The following is a 20,389-nucleotide window of genomic DNA, read 5'->3' on the forward strand; positions in this document are numbered from 1 at the left end:
TGCCTGGTGAAGAGCCCTTTTTTCAGCTCTTTTCATATGAAGATTCAATCACAGGTTGTCTGTATATACATATCACATAATAATAATTATTATATTTATAAGAATTACAATACCAATAATCTTAGTAAGAAGAAGAAAATGTACATATAGAAGTGAAACGTTGTACACTAGCATATGAGCCCGTAATCATTACAATCTCACTGACATACGTAAAAACAGTATTTCAAACACACAGGCATAGTGATCTCGTAGCAATCGCTTGGACACGCTGATTTGTTTATGTAAAGCCACTTAATATTGAGCGTTGTGTTACTATGTTGTTGAAGTTCCTGTGACCCACAACGCTCTTGCAACTAGCGCCATCTCTCGACAGCGCGCCACAGACAGCCTTCTTTCCATTGCTTTCGTCTTCTCCTGAATTGCACCTCTATCTCTTTATTTTTTATCGTTGCTGTGGGAGGGCGCGGCTGGCACCGCAAGCACATATGGCCATACATGCCGCATGTGTTGCTGTTGTCGCGTCGACTACATTGGATGATTTGGCTGTGAATGATTGTGTTTAAGCGTTGACCAAAGCTAGGACGATGAGCCTTGGATTCAATCACTCGTCACCGCATCAACGACAATGCTTTTGATACGGTGAAAAGCCTCTCAGTAGTGTACCAGCGTTTCTCCGCGACTCGCAAATATTTTTACCTGGGGTGGACACAGTACCCTCCACCACACAAATAAATTAAGCAGGCCACAGGCTCTGATACTCAGACAACTTCAGGCCAGGACGTACCCTAACCCCGCGCTATTGCACAAGATTTATCCAGAAATACAACCAACTAATGTATGTTCATTATGCGTGAATATAGCGAATCTAGAACATATGCTCTGGCGGTGCCCCGTGTTATGCGGCCGCGAAGACATCACGCCGTCAAAATGGGAGGCTGCTATTACCAGCTCCGGACACAAAGAACAGCTATCGGCAATCCAACGGGTCCGCGACGCAGCAGAGAGACTTGGTCTATCTCTTCCGTCGTGGGAGCGGCCCGCAACGCGCTAGAGCGCGTTGCGGGGGGCAAAAATAAAGTTTATTCATTCATCCATCGTAAGAAGCAACAAGACACGACGGTCTCACACTGCGCGGCGTTCCTTCGTCGGCGATGTGGTGGCTTTTGGAGTCGCGGTATTTCCAACACATAAGTGGGGTAACCAGTTCTCCATCGTGGTAACCACTGAAGTAACTGCAAGCCTGCATGTACTGCGTGTACTGAATATAACTCAATGTACTGAATGTACTAAACGCAGTACCCGTATACTACTTTGTTACAATTATATGACGGCATTTGCCTGGAATACAAGCGTGCGACCATTTTGCAACAATTCTGTTGTCTTTATTGTGTTGGTTAATACGCTTTACCTTTAAAACACTTTTTTAGGGTTGTGAGTGAGGGTGCAGCAATTACCTGCTACTATGGTAGTTCAGAAATGTTGCCCACACAAGGACACAGGCAGCTCATTCTGGAGGGAAGAGATAGAAGAAAGAAGGAGCAATGAAAATGGAAAAGAAAAAGAAAACGAAGATTCGGGCAGAGATAAGTAAAAACACGTGAAAAGCTTCTATAAGTGGGTGACGAGATCTGTTTGTTCCATAAAAGTCATCAGAACTCGATGGGCCTGGTCACGTCGGGCAGCACACGATCTCGGCAAGAGCGTGTGCTGCCCGACGGTCGCACACGTACATCAAATGAGTCTATATCCCTTAACAAGCAATGCCTGCTGTGTAAGTAGCGTAGGCTCTCCAATATAAGGTGGTGAAATGTCTCGCACGAGCCAGAAGATGAACATGACGGGCTGTCTGCACTTCCTGAAAGTATAAGCGCTCGAGTATCAACACAGGGCCAAACCTTAGCTTATATAAAAATGCCCTTCCGCGACGAGGCAAGCCACGACTACGAACACGGGAACGGAATGATCCGTTTATGACACACTGTTCTGGATGCTGCTTTAGAAGGTGTCCGCGAATCAGCAGACGAGCAATGTCAAACATACAGTTGCACATGCCGATGCAGGACCGTATGTAAGAGAGGCACGTAGTACATGCGCGCATTATTCCGTTGTAATTCTGAGTGATGTCGTGCGTAATTCAAAACGCGTGTGATTGAGGATGGTGGCCTAACACAGAAAAGTGATCGGTTTACTTTTGAAAAGTATGCAAATGTGATGCAGTTTAACGTTTCTGATGAATGTAGTTCAGTATGGGAATAAACACTTTGTGAAACAATGCCGCCCTATTGCTTTGGTACTTTCACGTATGCATTGTGCCGCTTTATCACGCTTGTGAAAAGGTTAAAGAGAAAGTGCCTTTGGTGTTTCTTTACATTGCGTGTTGTAGAGGCGAGTGGTGAAAGTGTCGTGTCGTATAAATGAGTGCTATATGATCAGCAGTACAAGTCACAAGTTGTTTTGTCTCAAACAAATATCGCTTCGCTCAAATTAAAAGGTTACCTGAGAGTGCATATGACTGCATTTCGGAACCAACATTCTGAAACCTCCATAATGCTGATTTTTTTTCTGAAACAAATAACCCTGTCTTGCCCTATAATATTTCCTTATTCCTAGAGAATGCATAGCTTTCACTTCCCTTGTCAAAGCCAGGATGGACTCACATGGCACTGCATACGTTTTATTCTCTTTTAGTGTTTGAACTGGACTGAACCCTGGTATGTAATATACAGAAACTACGAAGTGGATCCGCTATTCGGCGACAGCACCCAATGCGCGAGTGCAAGTGTAGTGACGAGTGACCCGGCCGAGCCAGCATTTTGGACTAAAGAACAGGGCGAGACCACACGGTGAGTCAGCGTCTCCTGGCAGTGCATCATAACTCTTCAGTGTTAAATCATACGCCATCATGCTGCACGGATGGTTGTTAAAGTGTGGTAAAGAATGTATAATCAACAAATGCGGGAAACGGTTTTCACTGGTAATCAGGGTTTCTATGAGACTTTTTCTTGAAATTTTTTCGATGTAATTTAAGCGACTGTCAACCACTCCGATAAATATTTTGGATTGTGGTGAAAATTAGAAGTTTGTTTGTCAGGTCGGCAGCAACGAGCGTGCATTTGAAGCGTAAACAAAGAATTCTATTCTTGATTAGACGCTTAAAGTGGTGAAAAAAATGACCGCCTGCGTCATCGAACAGCAATGTGGGTCAACCGATCGGTAGAGGCAAGACACCCACGCAGATAGACTGATTATGTTTTAAAAGAAATATCTGTAATTTAATATTCTATTATATACACCTGTGGCAGCTTCACTGTGCGTCAAAGAGTAACTTTTGCTTTTTTTACCCGTTTAAGCCGGTCGCAAGAACTTTTTTGTGTACAATGTGCCCAAAAAACTACCATCCTGACCTGGCACACGCTCTCTTAATTCTCTTTACTGTAATATTTATGAGAATAATATCTGGGCTTTAACGTCCCAAAACCACGATATGATTATGAGAGACGCTGTAGTGGAGGGCTCCTCCGAAAAGTTTGACCACCGGGGGTTCTTTAAAGTGCACTTAAATCTAACTACACGGGCCTCATACATTATCGCCTCCATCGAAAATGCAGCCGCCGCAGCCGGGAAGCGATCCCGCGACCTTCGTGTCACCAGTCGAGCGCCATAACCACTAGACCACCGTGGCGCGGCATTCAATTTATCGTGAGGCTGTTTAAGCTATCGATAACTTGTGTTCCTTCGTGCAAAACGCCTCATGTGGGTAGGCGCCACAGGAATTGGGCAAGCCCCACTACCGAGTACAGCAGGTGCGAGCGTTAAACGAAAACTCTACTGGCGAAGTCGAGCACGGGAAGCACGTGCAAGAGAGAGAGAGAGAGAAACAAAGAAACAAAAAAAAGAGAAAACAGAGGGAGAGAGAAAGAAGGAAAGAGAAAGAAAGAGAAAGAGAGAGAGAAAGACAGCGATATAAAGAAAGCGAAAGAGGAAAAAATTGGTCGCGTATCTGCGTGCTTCGCCTGCAAATGTCGTCGAAAGACGTTAGAGGGGTGCCGCGTTAGAGGCACTGTATATGCTACCTTTAGGCAGCAGAGTAGGGCATAGGTCCGGCTAGCAACCACAGCTATGCGGTGAAGTCGCACTCCATTTTTGCAGGCGACATGCCTACCGCGTCGCCGATAAACATGTCTGGCGTGTCGAAGGCCGGGGATAAACAATGGCTGTCGATGACTAGTGTTAATTGGGTGAGCTGCAGCGGCGGCGTCGATAAATACCAAAATCGGCCCGAGCGTCAGCTTCTCCTCAATGCATGGTTGCTAGCGGCTATGGAAGACAGATGCGCAACTCTGCTACCTAAAGGTAGCATAAACAGTAACTCTACGCTGCGTGAGATATGGGCGCCATCTGGCAATACGTCGGGAAACGAGCTTGTGCTGACGGCTCGGAGGAGGAAAGTTCTTTCCTCCTCCGAGGAAAGTTCAACTTTGGCCGGGTGCCTGAATCGGCTGACAGACAGACAAACAGAAAGACAGACAGAGCAAAAGTTCTGTGTTTAAGCTCTCCAAGAAAGACTATAGTCTTTAAAAATTCGGCATATCCCACGCCTTGTGGCAATCGGTGTTATGCGAAGCAGCCAGCGAGCAGTTGTCTATGCTGCATCTTTGGCTTCGAGCCAAGCGTTAGGTGGTGGATCGACGTGTTTTTGTAAGCGTAGTTGTTGGGTGCACATTGTGGCCTTACCAGGCACGTTGACTACACTGCTGTTTAGAGGGTAACTAATGTCTGACTTCACGTCAGCACGCACCTTAGTGCATACACGTGAGTGTTATCAAAATTAAGTGCTTTAGGGTGCTACGATGTAAATAGCATACGTAAGTTTCGTTAGCGTCTTTTCCGTAGTTGAGCAGCGCTTGTATATAGCTTGCTGAATCATACGAATAAAATTGTCATGTTTTTTAGACTTTTATTAAAGCGCAGCCAACAATGGAGCCACAACTGACCTTAACACGGCATGACGCCTTTATCATAGGAGCACCTATGTAACGTTTATTGCTTTGGCATAAAATTAGATTACCAGCACTGCAACCACAATTGACGCTGCACCGATATTACGCCTGCATAGGGTTTTTCTCAAGCAGTCTCTAGACGTGGTGTGGCTCTGCGGTAGAATTCCTGACTGCCACGCGGAATGCATGGGTTCGATTCCTGTTGGGACCCAGATCTTTATTCTTTCCATTCGTCGGCTCAACGCTGCCGATGTCAATTTTTAAGCTATCGCATGTAAATTACCAATGTCTGTTCTCGCCATTCCTGGGAAGTTATAAACTGTCAGTCTCGTGTGGCGCATAACCGCTTACCATATGCGGGTATGTGCCACATGTGTCTCGAGGAAAGGCTTGACGACGTACGCGGCAGTATATATACGTTATTCATGTCATGACCAGGGAGGCACATTCGTCAAACCCTCTTACCCTCCCACACCAATTTTGGTCTACACCAAGTAAGAGAGGCGATCATGAGAGCACATAGACGTAGGCGGCTAGATAGATAGATAGATAGATAGATAGATAGAAAACAAGCGCTGAAAGTACCAAAGGTTCGCTAAGAAATGCTTCGCATTAAAAAAATGGCGAAGTTTGCAATAAGTCGCGCAAGGCCTGAAACAGCAAGACTGGACAATCCTGAAGCCTAACAAAACAGCCAATAACCTAGAAACAACGTAAAAATTAGCTAAAGCCCAGCAACGGCCTAGAAGCAACCTAGAAAAAAACATAGCTAAGAGTTTGCAGCTACCTAGAAGCAACTTAGCATCAGCTAGCTAAATGCATAACAACTACCTGGAAACAACCTAGCATCACCTAGCTAAAGCCTAGCAACAGCCTAGAAACAACTTTGAGTCACCCAGCTAAAGCCAAGCAACAACCTAGAAACAACCTAGCATCACCTGGATAAAGCCTAGCAACAACGCAGGAGCAACCTAGAAACAACCGAGCATCAAGTGGCTAAAGCATAGCAACAACCTAAAAGCAACCAGATTATACTGCAAAAGCGCACATCTTTGCTGAAGCATTACGCGACTTAATGTAAGCTTCGACGTTTTTTTTCGCTCGTTGAAAGGCGGCACTCGGTGGCGTTTCCGGCGTCGATCTTGAGTTCGTCGGTGGACTAACGCGAGCCATGTGAGCACGGCACCTAGTGCTGGCGCAGTAAAAAGGAGGGGGGGGGATACCCTTCTGGACGAACAGTGGCGCGGCTGTCTTCACGGAGCCATTCCTGTGAGTTCTCGTTTGTTGATATTTACCGCTATTCACCTGCGCAGAAGTCACTTCGAAACACGGTCTATCTCATGGAGTCCTACACTGAAGGATAATTTGCCTTCAAAAGGCGTCCGCGTTGACTGTCATGTCGGGTATGTAACAAAGAAACACATAAACTACGTCAACGTAACAAAGAACAGCAGCGAGCTTCTCTTTTTCTATGAAGCACGTACTTCTCGGGAATGTTCGTTTTATCCGAACGTTTGGCGTGAGTGGAACCAGTATATTTCTTTTCACAGCGCCAAATTACCATTGTTTGCATAAGGCGCCAAGTTTTTTGCTCCACGGCGATGGTTTTTTACATCGACTAAACAAAAGTGCGAACACTGTGGTAATAATGCTTTATTCGACTGATCGCGTGCCATAAACGACTATTAAAATAAGAGGTTTATTGTTAAACAAAAAACGAATTACCATTGCAAGAATCCTATGAGGTGAAGATGAAACTCCTGGAGAACCTCGATCAGACACCCCACGAAGGGGGTTCCGCCGCAGTTATTGGCCCCGCCCACACCAGTACTGGAAGGCCGTGGCCCTGCGTCTGTTCGTAGGCCTCCTGTGCTTCAGAGGGCTGGACTGAGAGTTCGCCACTTTTAAATGCCCTCTCCCGGTCATGTTCTGTGCTGAACTTGGCGCCACGTAACTCCGGACACTGCCAGAGCATGTGAGTGAGTCTGAAATTATCTGCCCCACAGCTAGATCTATGCTATATCCTAGATCTATGCCATCAGCAAAGTGACTAAACGTACTACGAGACGGGAATGAACCTGCCTGCAGCATGTGGAGAGCCGATGACTGCGATCTAGTGAACTTGGAATGCGGGAGGGGGTACCTCGATCTTGAAAGTTGATAGTGAGACGTAACTTTGTGAAAGGTGCCAGTTAGATCCTTGAAGCTCTCCGCGAACCCGTCTGCGGACCCCCTCGGACCGCCACGGCACGTCATTACTCGCATGCGCTTATGGGCAAGTTCGTTGACGTTATGAACTGATGGGTGAACCCCTGAGCCTATGTAGGACGGCAAGCCAAGTAAATGTGTGAAAGCTTACTACACCCCTCGAACTCCGCAGCCTCTCTGAAGATTACCACCGAGGCGAAGGCCCAGGTGGCACTCATGGAGTCAATGATTAACTGAGGACGCGAAGGCTCCTTCATCGCTAGAGCTATCGCTCCCTGCTCTGAGATGGAGGCAGACACTTTCCTAACAGAAGCTGAATAGAGTACGCGACCGGGGTGATCAAGAACCACGGCCGCAGAGCTATCGGAGCGGCCATACTGCGCCGCATCCACGAAAGCCCTCTTTCTAAGGTATTTAGAGACGAACTCAAGCAGAGACCCAGCCCCTGCATTTAGCAGGCCGACATTGCACTGCGCATGGGCGTTACGCGGGAAGAGTTTCACCTCGTAGGTAGCCCTCATTGCTTGTGATAAGAAGATATTCTGGACCTTCTGTTTCGCACTGACCTAATGATTGTAGCCCAGCGACTCTAGGAGATGATGCCCTGCCTTGTACGAAGACAACCGCGCGACCTTCACTAGTTTCTGTGCCTCCATCACCTCCAACAGGGTGCATGCTCAGGCTCATGAGCCTGTCTGCGCCGCTGCTCATGAGGGTCCTAGCCCCCTTTCGATACTTTTCCGCATTTAACTGTAGTTTACCCTCCTCGTGTTTTCACCAATTTAGTGCTGATGCGACGTTAATATTGTGGCTCATGAGGAACGTGTTGTGGTGCTGAAGGATGTTGCTTTCCCTCAGCCCTCCCCTGCGGTTTGAGACCCTTAAAATCAGCCTAAGCATGTTTTTCGTCTTGGAGGCGATGCGGGCCAAAACTTGCGGGTTCCTGCCGTTGTACTAAACAAGCATGCCAAGTACCCGAATACAGTTGACTCTAGAAATAGACCGCCCGTCGCTTATGGTTAGCGTAACCTGTAGGTGATCAAGGTGTGAGTTGGGCCTCCTCCCGGGCCGAACCAATTTGTAGAGAAGCAACTCCGACAGGGAGGGGGAGAGCTGCAGCCCCATACGCTCCAGAAAACGTTCGTTATTAGAAAGTGCCGACTGGAGCGCTCCCTCCACCTCACCATTCGAAACTCCCATGCCCTAGACAGTAATGTCGTTTGCGCATAGGGCGTGGTTGGTATTGGCTGCAGTGGAAATAATGTCCGAGAGGCCTTTCATGGCTATGTTGAACAAGAGAGGCGAAATGACCGCTCCCTACCGCTTGCCTTTTGCACCCAGGGTAAAAGCCCCTAATTTGAATTGCCCAATCATTATGATTGCTTTGCGGTCCCGGAGGAAGGCGCGAGCATAGGCGTGGAACTTTGGTACGAACCCCAGGCTCTCAGTAGGATTGAAAATTGGGTGATTTGGCAACGATTAATAGCTGCTAGAGGCAAAACAGCGCTAAATAATAGGGACCAAGAAAGAGTAGACACGGCACGGGCACTGACTTTCAATTGAAAAATGTATTGAACAAACATCATAACATACTTTTATGCGCATGCTCTTAAGAGGCAAAAAACTGATGACGACATCCTGGCTAGATACAAGGCAACTAATCTCGACACTGTTAACGATTAGAACAATAAAAGAATTACACCATCTCCCGCTAAAGGGTACCATGTGTGGACGCGAAGAAGCGGGGAGCTGGTTCAATTGAGCGGGAGATGGCGTAATTTTTTTCTTGCACCGTCGAGTCTGTGCCTCCCTCTGGCGTAAAATCAGCGCGGTCTTCCAGTCTCCATCCAGCTCCCGCTACGTGGAACTGCCGGCGTATGAGATATTCGACTCCCGCAAAGTGGCAAGATCACGTGCGTCTGCTTCTCTGCAGTCCATGCTATAGGCCTGACTGGCTGCCCAGGCGGCGCTGCGAAAACGGTGCTAAAAAGCGCCCCCTACGATAAGTTATTTGGTTTCGAGTAGTCAGACTGGCGGCCGCATGCAACATTAAGCTCAGATGCGCAATGGAGCCGCCGCTGTCGGTTGTGCTGCGCTTTGGATCTCGGCCAATTTCTGGCGTGGCTGAGTTCTTCAGGCCAAGCAATCTGCGTAAACGCAAGAAGCTCGTCAACGTCAAGTATGTTTACGACGTGCAGGAGATTGAAGGAACCATTTCGGCGCGCTGCAACTCGCAAGTGCAGCGAATCTCATACGACGTTGAACTCGAGTTAAGTTTTACGGGGCATGCTCGCGCGATTAACGACAGCGCATAAACGAAAAGATTGCTGTTAAGAAAGCCGAAATGATTTGCATTACACGACGAAACGGAATCAAGAAAGGTCCAGTGACGAAGGCTAGCCGTCGGCGGCTCGAATGAGCGCATTCGCGCCGTGTGCCGTTTTCTGCCGCATTCAGTCGCAAACACACTTTTCCCCCATACACGGTCGTAATTTTCAACATTTTCTTCTAGGGAAGTCGTCAAATTCTGTCAGCGTGCGGTGGCGGTCGAGAAGCGACGGCGCGCAATGTTTACAGCCGGCCGCTGGAAGCAGCCGGCTGTAAGCTGCCGGAAATATCGTAGGCACATGGCAAATATCGTAGACTGATGGCATCGTTTTTCTCGTTTCCCACGAAATGCCGGCTGCATATCCTCGTGATCGCCGTCGGCAGCCACGGCGTGCCGTCTGGACTGCACACAGGGAATATATACATATGTAAAGGCGTGCACGCGCGTACGAAAAGTAATCAGCACGTTACGTTGCAAACCACGTTTTGCTCGCGTACTCACTTCACGCGTCGGACGGCACGTATCCAACGGTTCCGTCGCTCCACTTCGTACGGCTTTCAGGGGAACCAGTAAAACCGCACATTAAGATCCTTAACCCCATGTTCGAGGCAATTAACCACGCAACAATAACGGCGGCGACCGCGCTTCGGGACCGCGCGCTGCTCAGAGCCGTCGCCCGGGCCACCTGCTTTCGGCACGGTTTGTTGAAGCAGGGATCGCTTGTCAAGCATGTCAGACTCTGCAGGCATAGCGGACAAGTTCCTGCGTACGTTTTAAGCACTTTTTGAGCCTGAAAACTCGGCGCAAAATTAATAAAACGCTCAAAGCAACTGAGAACTGCGTAACTCGCCGGTCGGCGTCCATTTTTGACTACCCAAGCAACTTCGGCGCACGCCACCAGGCTCCGCCACAGTACTCAAAACTCCACCACGTCAGCCCTATTGGTGTCGTCATGGGATTCTTCAGCGTGGGAAGGAGAGCACGAGCGCCTAGCGTCTAGAGCCACAGAAGCAGAGGTGGCCTTGAGGCAAAGTGTAAAGCAAGTCTTCCACGTCTACAGTGAAGGCGGAACTACTGTCTTGATGATGATCAACGAGATAGTCCACCAAAGATTTAGAATTCGGTACGAGAAACGGGTCCGTTATATTAGGAAATTCGAGTTGTCTTTGCAGGAAACTGGATGCGACTTGAAGCTATGTGCCTCGCTCAGAAACAATACCCGGAATGGCATGTCCAACTTTAGTGTTTTGACAGTGTAGAATATGTCCAGCAGAATCCCGTTTGTCTTTTTAACATCACCGGCGACTGCTTTCAGGAATCAGGCCGTTCAGTAGTTCAAGGACACTGTTAAATCTTGAGTCGCTTTTCTTTTACTAGAACGAAATGTTTCGCTACTGCACATCTTGCTTTATCCATGCTCTCGACCGCCTGTAGGATGAACTTATGTGAAAATATATCTCAGGCCTTGGCGAAGACGAGGGTCCATGCTTCTCAACATCTCGGTTTCGTCGGTCGATAATTTGTCTCTTAATCAGGAGCATCACATTCTTAGGTGAGAGGCCCGGCCAGAAGCCTACCATATTATGTGGAAAAAGCGCTATCCTCGATATACCGAGATACCTTGTTATGTACCACATGCTCCATCACTTTCCCCACGCAACATGTAAGGGAGATGGGATGTATGTTCTCCTTAACGTGTGCCTTGCCCGGCTTGGGAATGAGTGCCGCCGAGGCGGTCACTTGAAGCATCTAGGACGCGCGCTTCTGCCCAGCGGAGATTGACCTCCCTGTTAACTTAGCGATGGACTCATCATCGAGGACTGCGCAGCAACCTGTTCGTAATTCCGCCAGAAACCACAGCTGAGCGATAATCATGAAGCACCTCTTCGATCTCAAATATTGTAAAGGGCGAATCGGTTTCCTCCAGCGGTCTTCCACCGTAGACCGGATAATTCGAGGCCACAGAGGGACCAACCGGAAGGTATCGCTTTGCCAGTTTCTTAAGTACAATCTGGTCATTGACCCCTCCGCTCTTCTGGACTTGGCCCAAACGGTGGGTTGCGAACCTCTGATTACCGTTGAAGTTAGTCTCATCGAGCAGTACCTTCAAAGGCTCTATTTGCGTCCGCTGCGCATCTGCCGGTCTACTTTTGTGCTAACTTCACTCCACTGCTGCCTAGACAGCTTCTGACAATAGTCCTCGGTTTCTTTATCGTATCTGGTTTCAGTTTCACCAGCACAACAAGTGTCATCGAGTGCAGCAACCAGTGTTGCCAGAGTCCCTACACCATTTGAAGAAGACAGAAAGTATATCGAAAAATTTTGTTCAAAACGTTTTGCTCGTTCCCAGGCAAGGCTCGAAACTTTAGACGGCAGCTTTCTATTACGATGCCAAACAGAAAGACGGAGAAGAACGGTAGACAGTCCCGTTAAAGTCGACGCTGGTTGGTTCGCGAGAATGCGTTGTGCAGAAATCCGAAAGTTGCATTGGCTTGAAGGTACCCTCTATTATTATCATTTGATATCATAGCAAGGTTGACAAATGCTTTGATGACGCCTTGGGTTATTTTACAAAGATATTAACCCTCTGTGGGTTCATCTGTATTTCTCACATAATAACAGAAAATAAGCCTGCGGAGTATCTAAATAATGGGCTTATAACTAGTATGCAGTAAATTTACCAAAATACGACCATTAGTATATGCGAAAAAAGTGGGACGTATGTGTCTCGTTCACCCATGACATGTCTTTGAAACAGTGGGACAACACCTGTCACATTGTCTCATGTGTACACCAAGCTGTAATTCCTTCGCCAGATTTCTTGCACGAAGCGGCTCGAATGAAATGGTACAGGGCGGCACTTCAGAAACTGCGCAAAAAAATTCTGGCGCAACTCATTTCCAGCTGTGATCACAATGTCAGCCTGCACCTGTTGTGCTGTGTCAGCAGCTCTGCCTGACCTCCTTGCATACGCCAACTATTTTACATTTTTTTGTCGCTTCTCTCGGTGTAGATAAGGACGAGAACCTCAGTTATGCCTGACTTTCCGCCCAATATAAACATGCGGCAGTGAATCAAGGCAAGCCACATCAACGTGGTGTCACCGAATGCACTGAATACTCTGAAATCATTTATGAACTCCGTCTAGGTCTTAGCTATTAGCTTTTCTCAAAGAACTTGTGTATTCATGTTCTCTAGCCCTCCCTCAGTGCGTAAGCATCGATCTCGTCATTCTTTTTTTTCAACACTCCATTTCAGGAGCAACGTTTTAGTCACAGCTTTTGGTCCATTGCCACTGGTAACGTAGTGGTAAAAATGGACAAAAGGAATTTCAAGGCCTTCCCCGTCATAAAGCGTTGTCTTGTGATGTAATAACGTCCATCAAACCTGAAAAAAACATTCATGCCGGCCTGTTATGTATCTAGGCTCAGCAAGGAACTGCTTCATTTGTCGTTCAAGTGCCATTCGACACGATTATTAGTCCATATACTGTTCCAATATTGAAACAAAATACATAGTTTCATGCCAGAGCTACTTCTCTCGAAAATCAGAAAATGAGAAACACACCATACATTTAGCAATTTAGTTATCCTGAACGCAATGAAACAGCAGTTTTAAAAAAATTTCTACCGAACAAAATAAATTTAAACTCAACCTATCAGCAACAGCACACGTCGTAAACGAGTGGAATATTTTTTCTTCGTTTCCTAAATGCTTCCGACCCACGGCAGCAGAAAATTCTAGCTTCTATGGAGACGCACACCAGCGGAGGAACCTGTTACTGAAGAAAAAAAAAAGGTGGGTCAGATTTCTCCCACTATCTCTCGAAGGGTTAACGCGATAGCCTTAAACAGCTCGGTTGGCAGAAATTCCGGTGACGGTGTCATTGTCGATGTCGGTGACGACTTCTTTGTTTGTGAGCGAAAAATTTGCGCTGTGCGCGAGCGAAAATTCGAGGTAGATGCAAATAAAGAAGTAATAAAAATCAATGTTGATCCATTCGTCATAGGAATTGGTATAACAGGAAAGTGAAACGTGTCCTTAGAAACGTAGGTCAATGTTCATTGTTCATTATTGAATAGGAGCATGCTCAACGTCCGTTTATGTTTGGCAGCTATAGCACCGCTTGATGTGAACACACCTACGTCGATCCTCGTGACAGATCTCAACACCAACGACTAACGTTAGTGGTCATGATTAAACATTTGTGGTAGCTGTAGTTTTTAATACCCACCTGGGCACAGAATATGGTGAATGCCGCGCAAAGATTGCATCAACAAGCACACAATCACTAACTCGATATGCGCTCATGGAAAGCGTCGGCATTTGAGGAGAGTAATGGCAATGGGTGCGCTCTCCAGCATTTGCGTAATATAAACTTCTGCTCATGCAGCAGCGCTTCTGGAACGTGAGAGCCACAGCTGCTACCATGAGCCATGACGGCGCGATGGCGACTCGCTGCTCGCTGGCGTATTTCTCACTTCGCAAAGCAATCGCTCAAACGGTACTGAAACGAGACAGAGGCGAAATCGGGGTGCGAGCTTCCCATGCGCTGAGACTACCTAAGCGCGTCCTGTCGGCGCTCGTTAGTGTCATGATGCAGTACCTCACCTGTCCAACACGGCGACACCGGCCCACGCCAAGCAAGGTCACTGTGAAAGGGAGATCTGAAAGATATAAGACAAGTTTGTAAAGTTTCACGCATGAGCGTCAATAGTGCAGTGGGTAAAGCACCCGGCTCGTATCGTCACCGACCGCGAGATCGTGGGTTCGACTCCCAGGTCATCCAAATCAACGACACCTTTTCTTCCGGTTTTTCTTTGTCATCTGTTCGTGTGCCTTTTAGCGACGTCACATATGTGCGGAAATGATGTATGTCAAGTCTTGGTAAACCCCTGCATAAAACACGTTTCTGTACAAATCGTTCGTTCGAGTGGGACCGGGTATTCGAACCTGCGACCCCTCGCTCCGTGGCGCGATGCGTTTAGCCGCTCGGCCGCCACGCATACATCCTCTAGCATGCTAACGGCGAGCTATTTACGTACACCATTGTTTCAGTGTGCTTTAGCATGGCCGAGGCTTCTCTATCACCTTCTAGGTGGCACAAAGATCCCACGGGCGCGGTTGAAATGACGTCTCCCCGCGTGTTTCGTAGCGCCGCACGTAGTGATATAGGAGCCGGAGGGCGTCCACACTTTGGCTGTACTTGCGGCACGGTTTGGGTTTCGACCGAGAAGCGAAGCCGGCTAGCGATCCGGAAGGCGATACGAACACGGTCCGATTACGCTATCGCGTTCTGCTCTTGAAGGCGAAGCTGAAGCGTCCTCCAAGTTCTTTCGTTGCGCCGATGATTACTTCATTTCTTTTTGTGGATGAATTCGAATCTGTGGTTGCGTCAGCAAGCAAGCAACTGTAATTGAGTGTACGAGGGCTAAAAATTGCAAAAAAATATTTTCTGAGAGTCGCAAAAGGCAATTTCTAGACATTTATTTAGCGTTACAGGGAGAGCCACGTGCACTGGCAATATTCTCCCAGATCTTCAAAACAGTTTTAAGCATCTGGTGGAAGCACTCCTAGGGTACAAGAAACGGAATCTTCATCTCATTCCTTAAGTCCTCTTACCGCGAAATGTGTGTACACAAAACGAACACAAGCTTTACTGCACATATTAAGCGTCTTTTAGGAGTAGGTTATCCCTGCACAGTAGTAACAGCGCGAAATCACCCGTCCCGTGTTGATCGTCCTTTTGCCTTTTGCCTCTCGTTTTTACTTCGCGCTGTTCATTACTAAGCACCCATACTAAGTAGCGCAGCTTACCACTCTTGAGTTTTTTTCTTGCGCTGCTAAAGACGCTGAAGCTGATCGTTTATTGAAGTCCATTTTCAAGCCCAAACATGGTTGCAGAAAGCATGAAGTGTGTTCTAGGTATTCCTTACATCAATTCTTAATCTCACAGGCTAAAGAAAGTGGGAAACAGGTAGAGCGTTGTTGTTCTTTTAACAGCTACCTATAAACGAGATAAGATATGCGCCACCGTGCAGAAAAAGAATGAGCAAGTTATAGACAAAAGGCCGGCGCTCATTTTTTCCTAGTAAATACCATTAAGAAATGCACTGACTGTCGCAGAAATTTGGTGTACAGGGTGTTTCAAGAAATGCTTTATAAATCCTCTGAAATAAGGAAAATGAGATATTTTCACGCTCACTTCATAATTACTTTTTCTTTGGAGGCAACGACCTAAAGATAAGTAGACCATCAATAATGACAGCCTAATTAAAATAAATAAGCAATTCACTATTTAATTAGCTGAAACAGGTGGGCGAGTAAAACGGGTAAATTGCAGCCCTTCCTGCGAAGAGGCTATTGCCGCTTTCAGATTTCGCAAAAGTAGTCGCTGGCAATTATTAGCGAGTAATGAAATGTGAGCAATTTCGCCGCAGAAACTGACACCAAAACTCGGAAGAGTGCCGCTGTCGTACTCATCCGAGACGTCCAGAATCAGCAAGCGTCAATCTGCCAACCACCGATCGACTTCGATTCGTGGTTGTGCGGGTTCTTTTGCGATTAGAGCACTACAGCGCACGCACGTAACAAATGCACAATTAACACCACTGCAATCGCCGTCAGGAATAGTGACGGACGTCATTCTGGGTGCCTCCTAGTTTCCCTCATCGAAGCTTCGGTTTCGGTTACGCAGGTGAAATTGGTTGAATGTCCCTGCTCCGCATTATTTCCACAGGCCGACTATTCACAATGCCAAAGTGGCAATGGCCTATTCGCAGGAAGGACAGCAATTCTCCCATTCGACCAGACCGCTTGTCTCCGCGAATTCAAAAGTTAATTATTAACTTTGTTTATATACTGCCGTAAATGCTGTGTCTATTATTCTTAAGATGTCTCCCACCACAGGAAAACCAGTTATGAAGGCAGCGAGCAAATATTCCATTTCGCTTATTTTTGATGATTTTCGGACACATTTCTTGAACCATCCTGTTAAAGTTCTTTGTAGATGTGGCCGCTTCTACGCAGGGCAGACGAGTCGTTGTGTTATTCCCATATTAAGGAGCGTAAGAGGTGATTAACCGCGGCTCACCTTCTACTCTAACTTTACATTGTAGAGATTCTAATTGTAAGCCTGAGTTCGCTGAATGCGTAGTGTTTTACAGGCACAAGAAGAAAAAACGCAGGTAATGGTCGCGCCCTGGTGTATCTTTATCAGTAGCAGCGCATGTGTGAACCAGGAGTCGAATAATTGCATGATCAAGTATTGAAATGCCTTACTCTCTAGTTCTCTCTCGCGTAGACACTGAAGTGTGCAAGATGTACAGGTGGTGCTCTGTGCCAGCGCTTGCGCAAAGAGGTATTTGTGTCTATTTTATTTTCCGCTGCAGTGCGCTTTTTCAGTTGAAAGCCGGTATTTGTGTTGTCTTTCTCTCTTTGGCGTCCGTGTTCGCGCGCCTACCAACTGTTATTGTGAATTTTTACTAACAAGCTAAAGTTTATGTCATTGCAGAAAGAAGGTTTGATTGGCGGTTCCAGGGGCCGCGCTTCGATGAGCGTCACATGCAAAAAAGAGAGAAAACACATTACCCCGTAAATATCGGCCATTTGAAGAACCCCAGACGATTGAAATGAGGGCTGAGCCGCCCATTACGGCGTCCTTCGTAAAGATATCATACGTTTGGCACGTAAAACTCCAGATATTATTCATCGGTTCCTATGGCTGACAAGGCACTTACAACAGGAAAGGGGCGTATACTTCTAGACATTCCTTTAAACTACTTGCCACTTTTCTAAGGGCGTGCGAATATTCAACCATTTCTAATAGCAAATACAAAAGCGTTCTATTCGATTCAGTGCTCGAATTGTGCATATTCAAAATACCGAATATATTTTTAATACTTTCCGAATAATTGGCACCGACGGAAAGAACACAAAATAACAAAACGTTCGAACAGCGAGGGATCATTTTTTGATGTTTCAATTATCGAATTACCAAGGTTCACGCAACCTAAGCTTTTACGGGACTATCGAGGCCGTACTGTGCACCGAATGAAGGTGTTGTTGCTTAAACGTCCAGTGACGCCGAATCAAGTGTCTCATACAGTATCATCATTATGAGATTCATGATGATGTTGGTCCATGAAACATTGTTTCATTTTCGTGTTTCCCTTTCATTTAAGAGCTGATGATGAATTATGACCTTGAATACCGAAGTAATAATAAACATAATAATATCTGGGGTTTAACGTCACGAAACCAGGATATGATTATGAGAGACGCCGTAGTGGAGGGCTCCGGAAATTTCGGCCACCTGGGCTTCTTTAACGTGCACCTAAATCTATGTACACGGGCTTTGAACATTTCGTGATGAGTGCGCGCCTCTACAGGGCGTGGTCGCTCGTGCGCGAGCCTATCTCGTGATGGCGGTGGTCTGTATGCCTTGTGCTGTCGCCGCAAGTTTGCGTTGAGAGCACGAAGGTCACGTCGCTCAGTGCAGCGGCCGGTTTTGCGAAAGAAGTGCGCTGCTCCCACAAAAATAAGTTACAACTGTGACAGTTCGCGCTAATCCTGTGTATGTTCGTTCCGTGAGTCCTTTCTGCTTGAGCAACGCGTTGCAAGTTTCGAGCTATTTGCCGTTCTTCCGTGACGTTACAATTTCTTGCTATTTCACTGCTTTCTATGCGTATTCGTATGCGTATTCGTATGCGTATGCGTATTCGACTCAGTGATAACACTATTCCATTCGTATTCGATTAGATTCTAAAGCTCACTATTCGCACACCCCTACAGTTTTCTATTTTTCCCAGAAGGACTACGCACTCGCTGTTCCCGCGTCCCGCACGCACAACAGGGCAAAAACAGGAACAGCGCGCCCGTTGTAACAAACTTTCCATTTTAAATATAAGATCTGAGTGACTACGGATCACATATACAGCATTGGTTTATTTAACCTAATTCGCAGATATCATGGGGCGATCTCTCTTGCATAACCTGTCTAAATTCCTCTTATTCGTTTAGGTTCTTAAAAGATACCCTGCTGTCATCACCGGGCTACACATCGAAAAACTTGGTTCATGTCCAGAGTGCAGCACCCGGAAAGCAACCAAGCGAGCGTAAGTTCGCAGTTTCATGAAAGAAACGTGTACGGCTACAATGCATGCGTAGCCTGTGTGAAAAGTTTTCGCTTAACGAAGATATCCTAACAGAGAAGAGAAAAATCGCATCGATGTGTGCTAGATTACGCCGGTTGGATGTACCCTCAGTGGCCTTTAACGAGGCTTGTCCTTCGGTCGAGAATGTTCTTATCATTACTTCACTTACCATAAATTTATATTTCAACGCAAAGCTGCGACAATATGAGCAGAAGCAATAGTATTTCCAGCGGACTTGTTTTAAATACTAAATTATGCCCCGGAATTTTATTCTATTTTTTTTTCAGATCCCGATGTGGACTTCTACCTGAGTGCTGCTTTCTTGAACTGCAACAGATGCAGGGTGGTTCGTTACCACAATATCAACGCAGGTATTTTTTATAGTTATGATAAAGTGACTCCAAATCGCACGTTATGACGCCACTGAAGGTAAACATGGGGTATAGTCATTGACTTTGTTCGTGTTTCCGCAGAAGCTCAATCACGAGCTGACTGCGCTGGTTTCCTCGATAAATGACGGGGTAGACTAAAACGAAGCTTTTGTTGCTAACTACGGTGCGCTTGGACCGCTCCTCATAGGTTTCGCTAAATTATATTGCGGTTTTACCGGTACAAGTTAGCGCGCGAGTTCTGTACTGAAATAAAAGCATCATGTCACGAGTCCCAACTCTTGAGTTTCCTTACCTGTCATGTCATCTTAGCAGGATGACATGTTGTGTTGCTAAACTCGAGGTCGCGGACTCGATGCCCGTCCACTGCGGACGCATTTCGATGAGGGCGCAATTCAATAGCACCCGTGCGCATAGATACAGCTCCACGTTAAAGAACACCAGGATGTTGTACGTAGTCTTTCACTTAGGCATGCATCGTAATACATGGTTTTGGCACGTAAAATCGCACGAATTTTTATTAACAACTCTTGATTTTGCTCCTATACCATGGCATGGTGCTGCCATCAACGCATCAATTAAGCCCCAATCCAAGATCAAGAAACTTTATGCATCAAATACCGGTGGTGGAACTCGCCACCAGCATCGATGTTTCGCTCTTTCCTCCCCTCTCCCTCCTCCATTCGCCAAAGCACTCCGATAATTACAGCACTGAAGCGTGCATTGTGCGAGAGGAGTTCGGGGAGGCTCTGTTATTAACATCGATGCACCCTCGTTTGCACGAGAGAGGGAGGGAGATTAGACGCCTGCATCCGCATCCTGCACCGGGACCGCCATTCTGCATTCTGATGATTCACGTCAAACGGAGCATGTGAGGGTTTCGGGTGCAGTACCGCAAGCTCTTTCGTCCGTCTATTCCGAACAGTCTATCTCACGAAATGTCTGGAAGATCATGCGTCACATGAAGTGATCGTTCCACGAATATGCAACTTTATTGCAATTTATACACTTGCTATTTGTATGCCGTCGCGACTTTGACCAATACATGTGAGCTAAGGTACGCTTTCTATACTAAGAACCACTGCGCGCTTGTTATCGTATAGCACACTGCTTTGCCCTGCAGTCAATTCAAACCTTTGCTACCCCAGGGTGAGTGATATGATGAAATGTAGTGCACACATGTCTGTTTCTTGCATCTCTTTACGAAGGTCTTTCTCCCGCTAGAAATAGCAATTCCACACCCTGCGCAAGAAAAATAACATGACTTTACATTAAAGACAAGGAACTCAATACAGTCTGTTCGGATTC

The 20,389-nt window shown here is 46.7% G+C and overlaps 1 protein-coding gene across 1 annotated transcript in view; it reads left to right on the plus strand.

Annotated features, from left to right (window-relative positions):
* Positions 1-18,673, plus strand: part of LOC119382094 (uncharacterized) — a 34,608-nt gene extending 15,935 nt beyond the window's left edge. Inside the window, exons 2-3 of the mRNA XM_049413002.1 lie at positions 2,689-2,843; positions 18,559-18,673. Coding sequence (XP_049268959.1) covers positions 2,689-2,843; positions 18,559-18,673 — 270 coding nt within the window. The remainder of the gene's footprint in view (positions 1-2,688; positions 2,844-18,558) is intronic.
* Positions 18,674-20,389: the final 1,716 nt, after the last annotated feature.

The sequence above is a fragment of the Rhipicephalus sanguineus genome, chromosome 2 (assembly GCF_013339695.2).
Source record: "Rhipicephalus sanguineus isolate Rsan-2018 chromosome 2, BIME_Rsan_1.4, whole genome shotgun sequence".
NCBI classification, from domain to species: domain Eukaryota; kingdom Metazoa; phylum Arthropoda; class Arachnida; order Ixodida; family Ixodidae; genus Rhipicephalus; species Rhipicephalus sanguineus.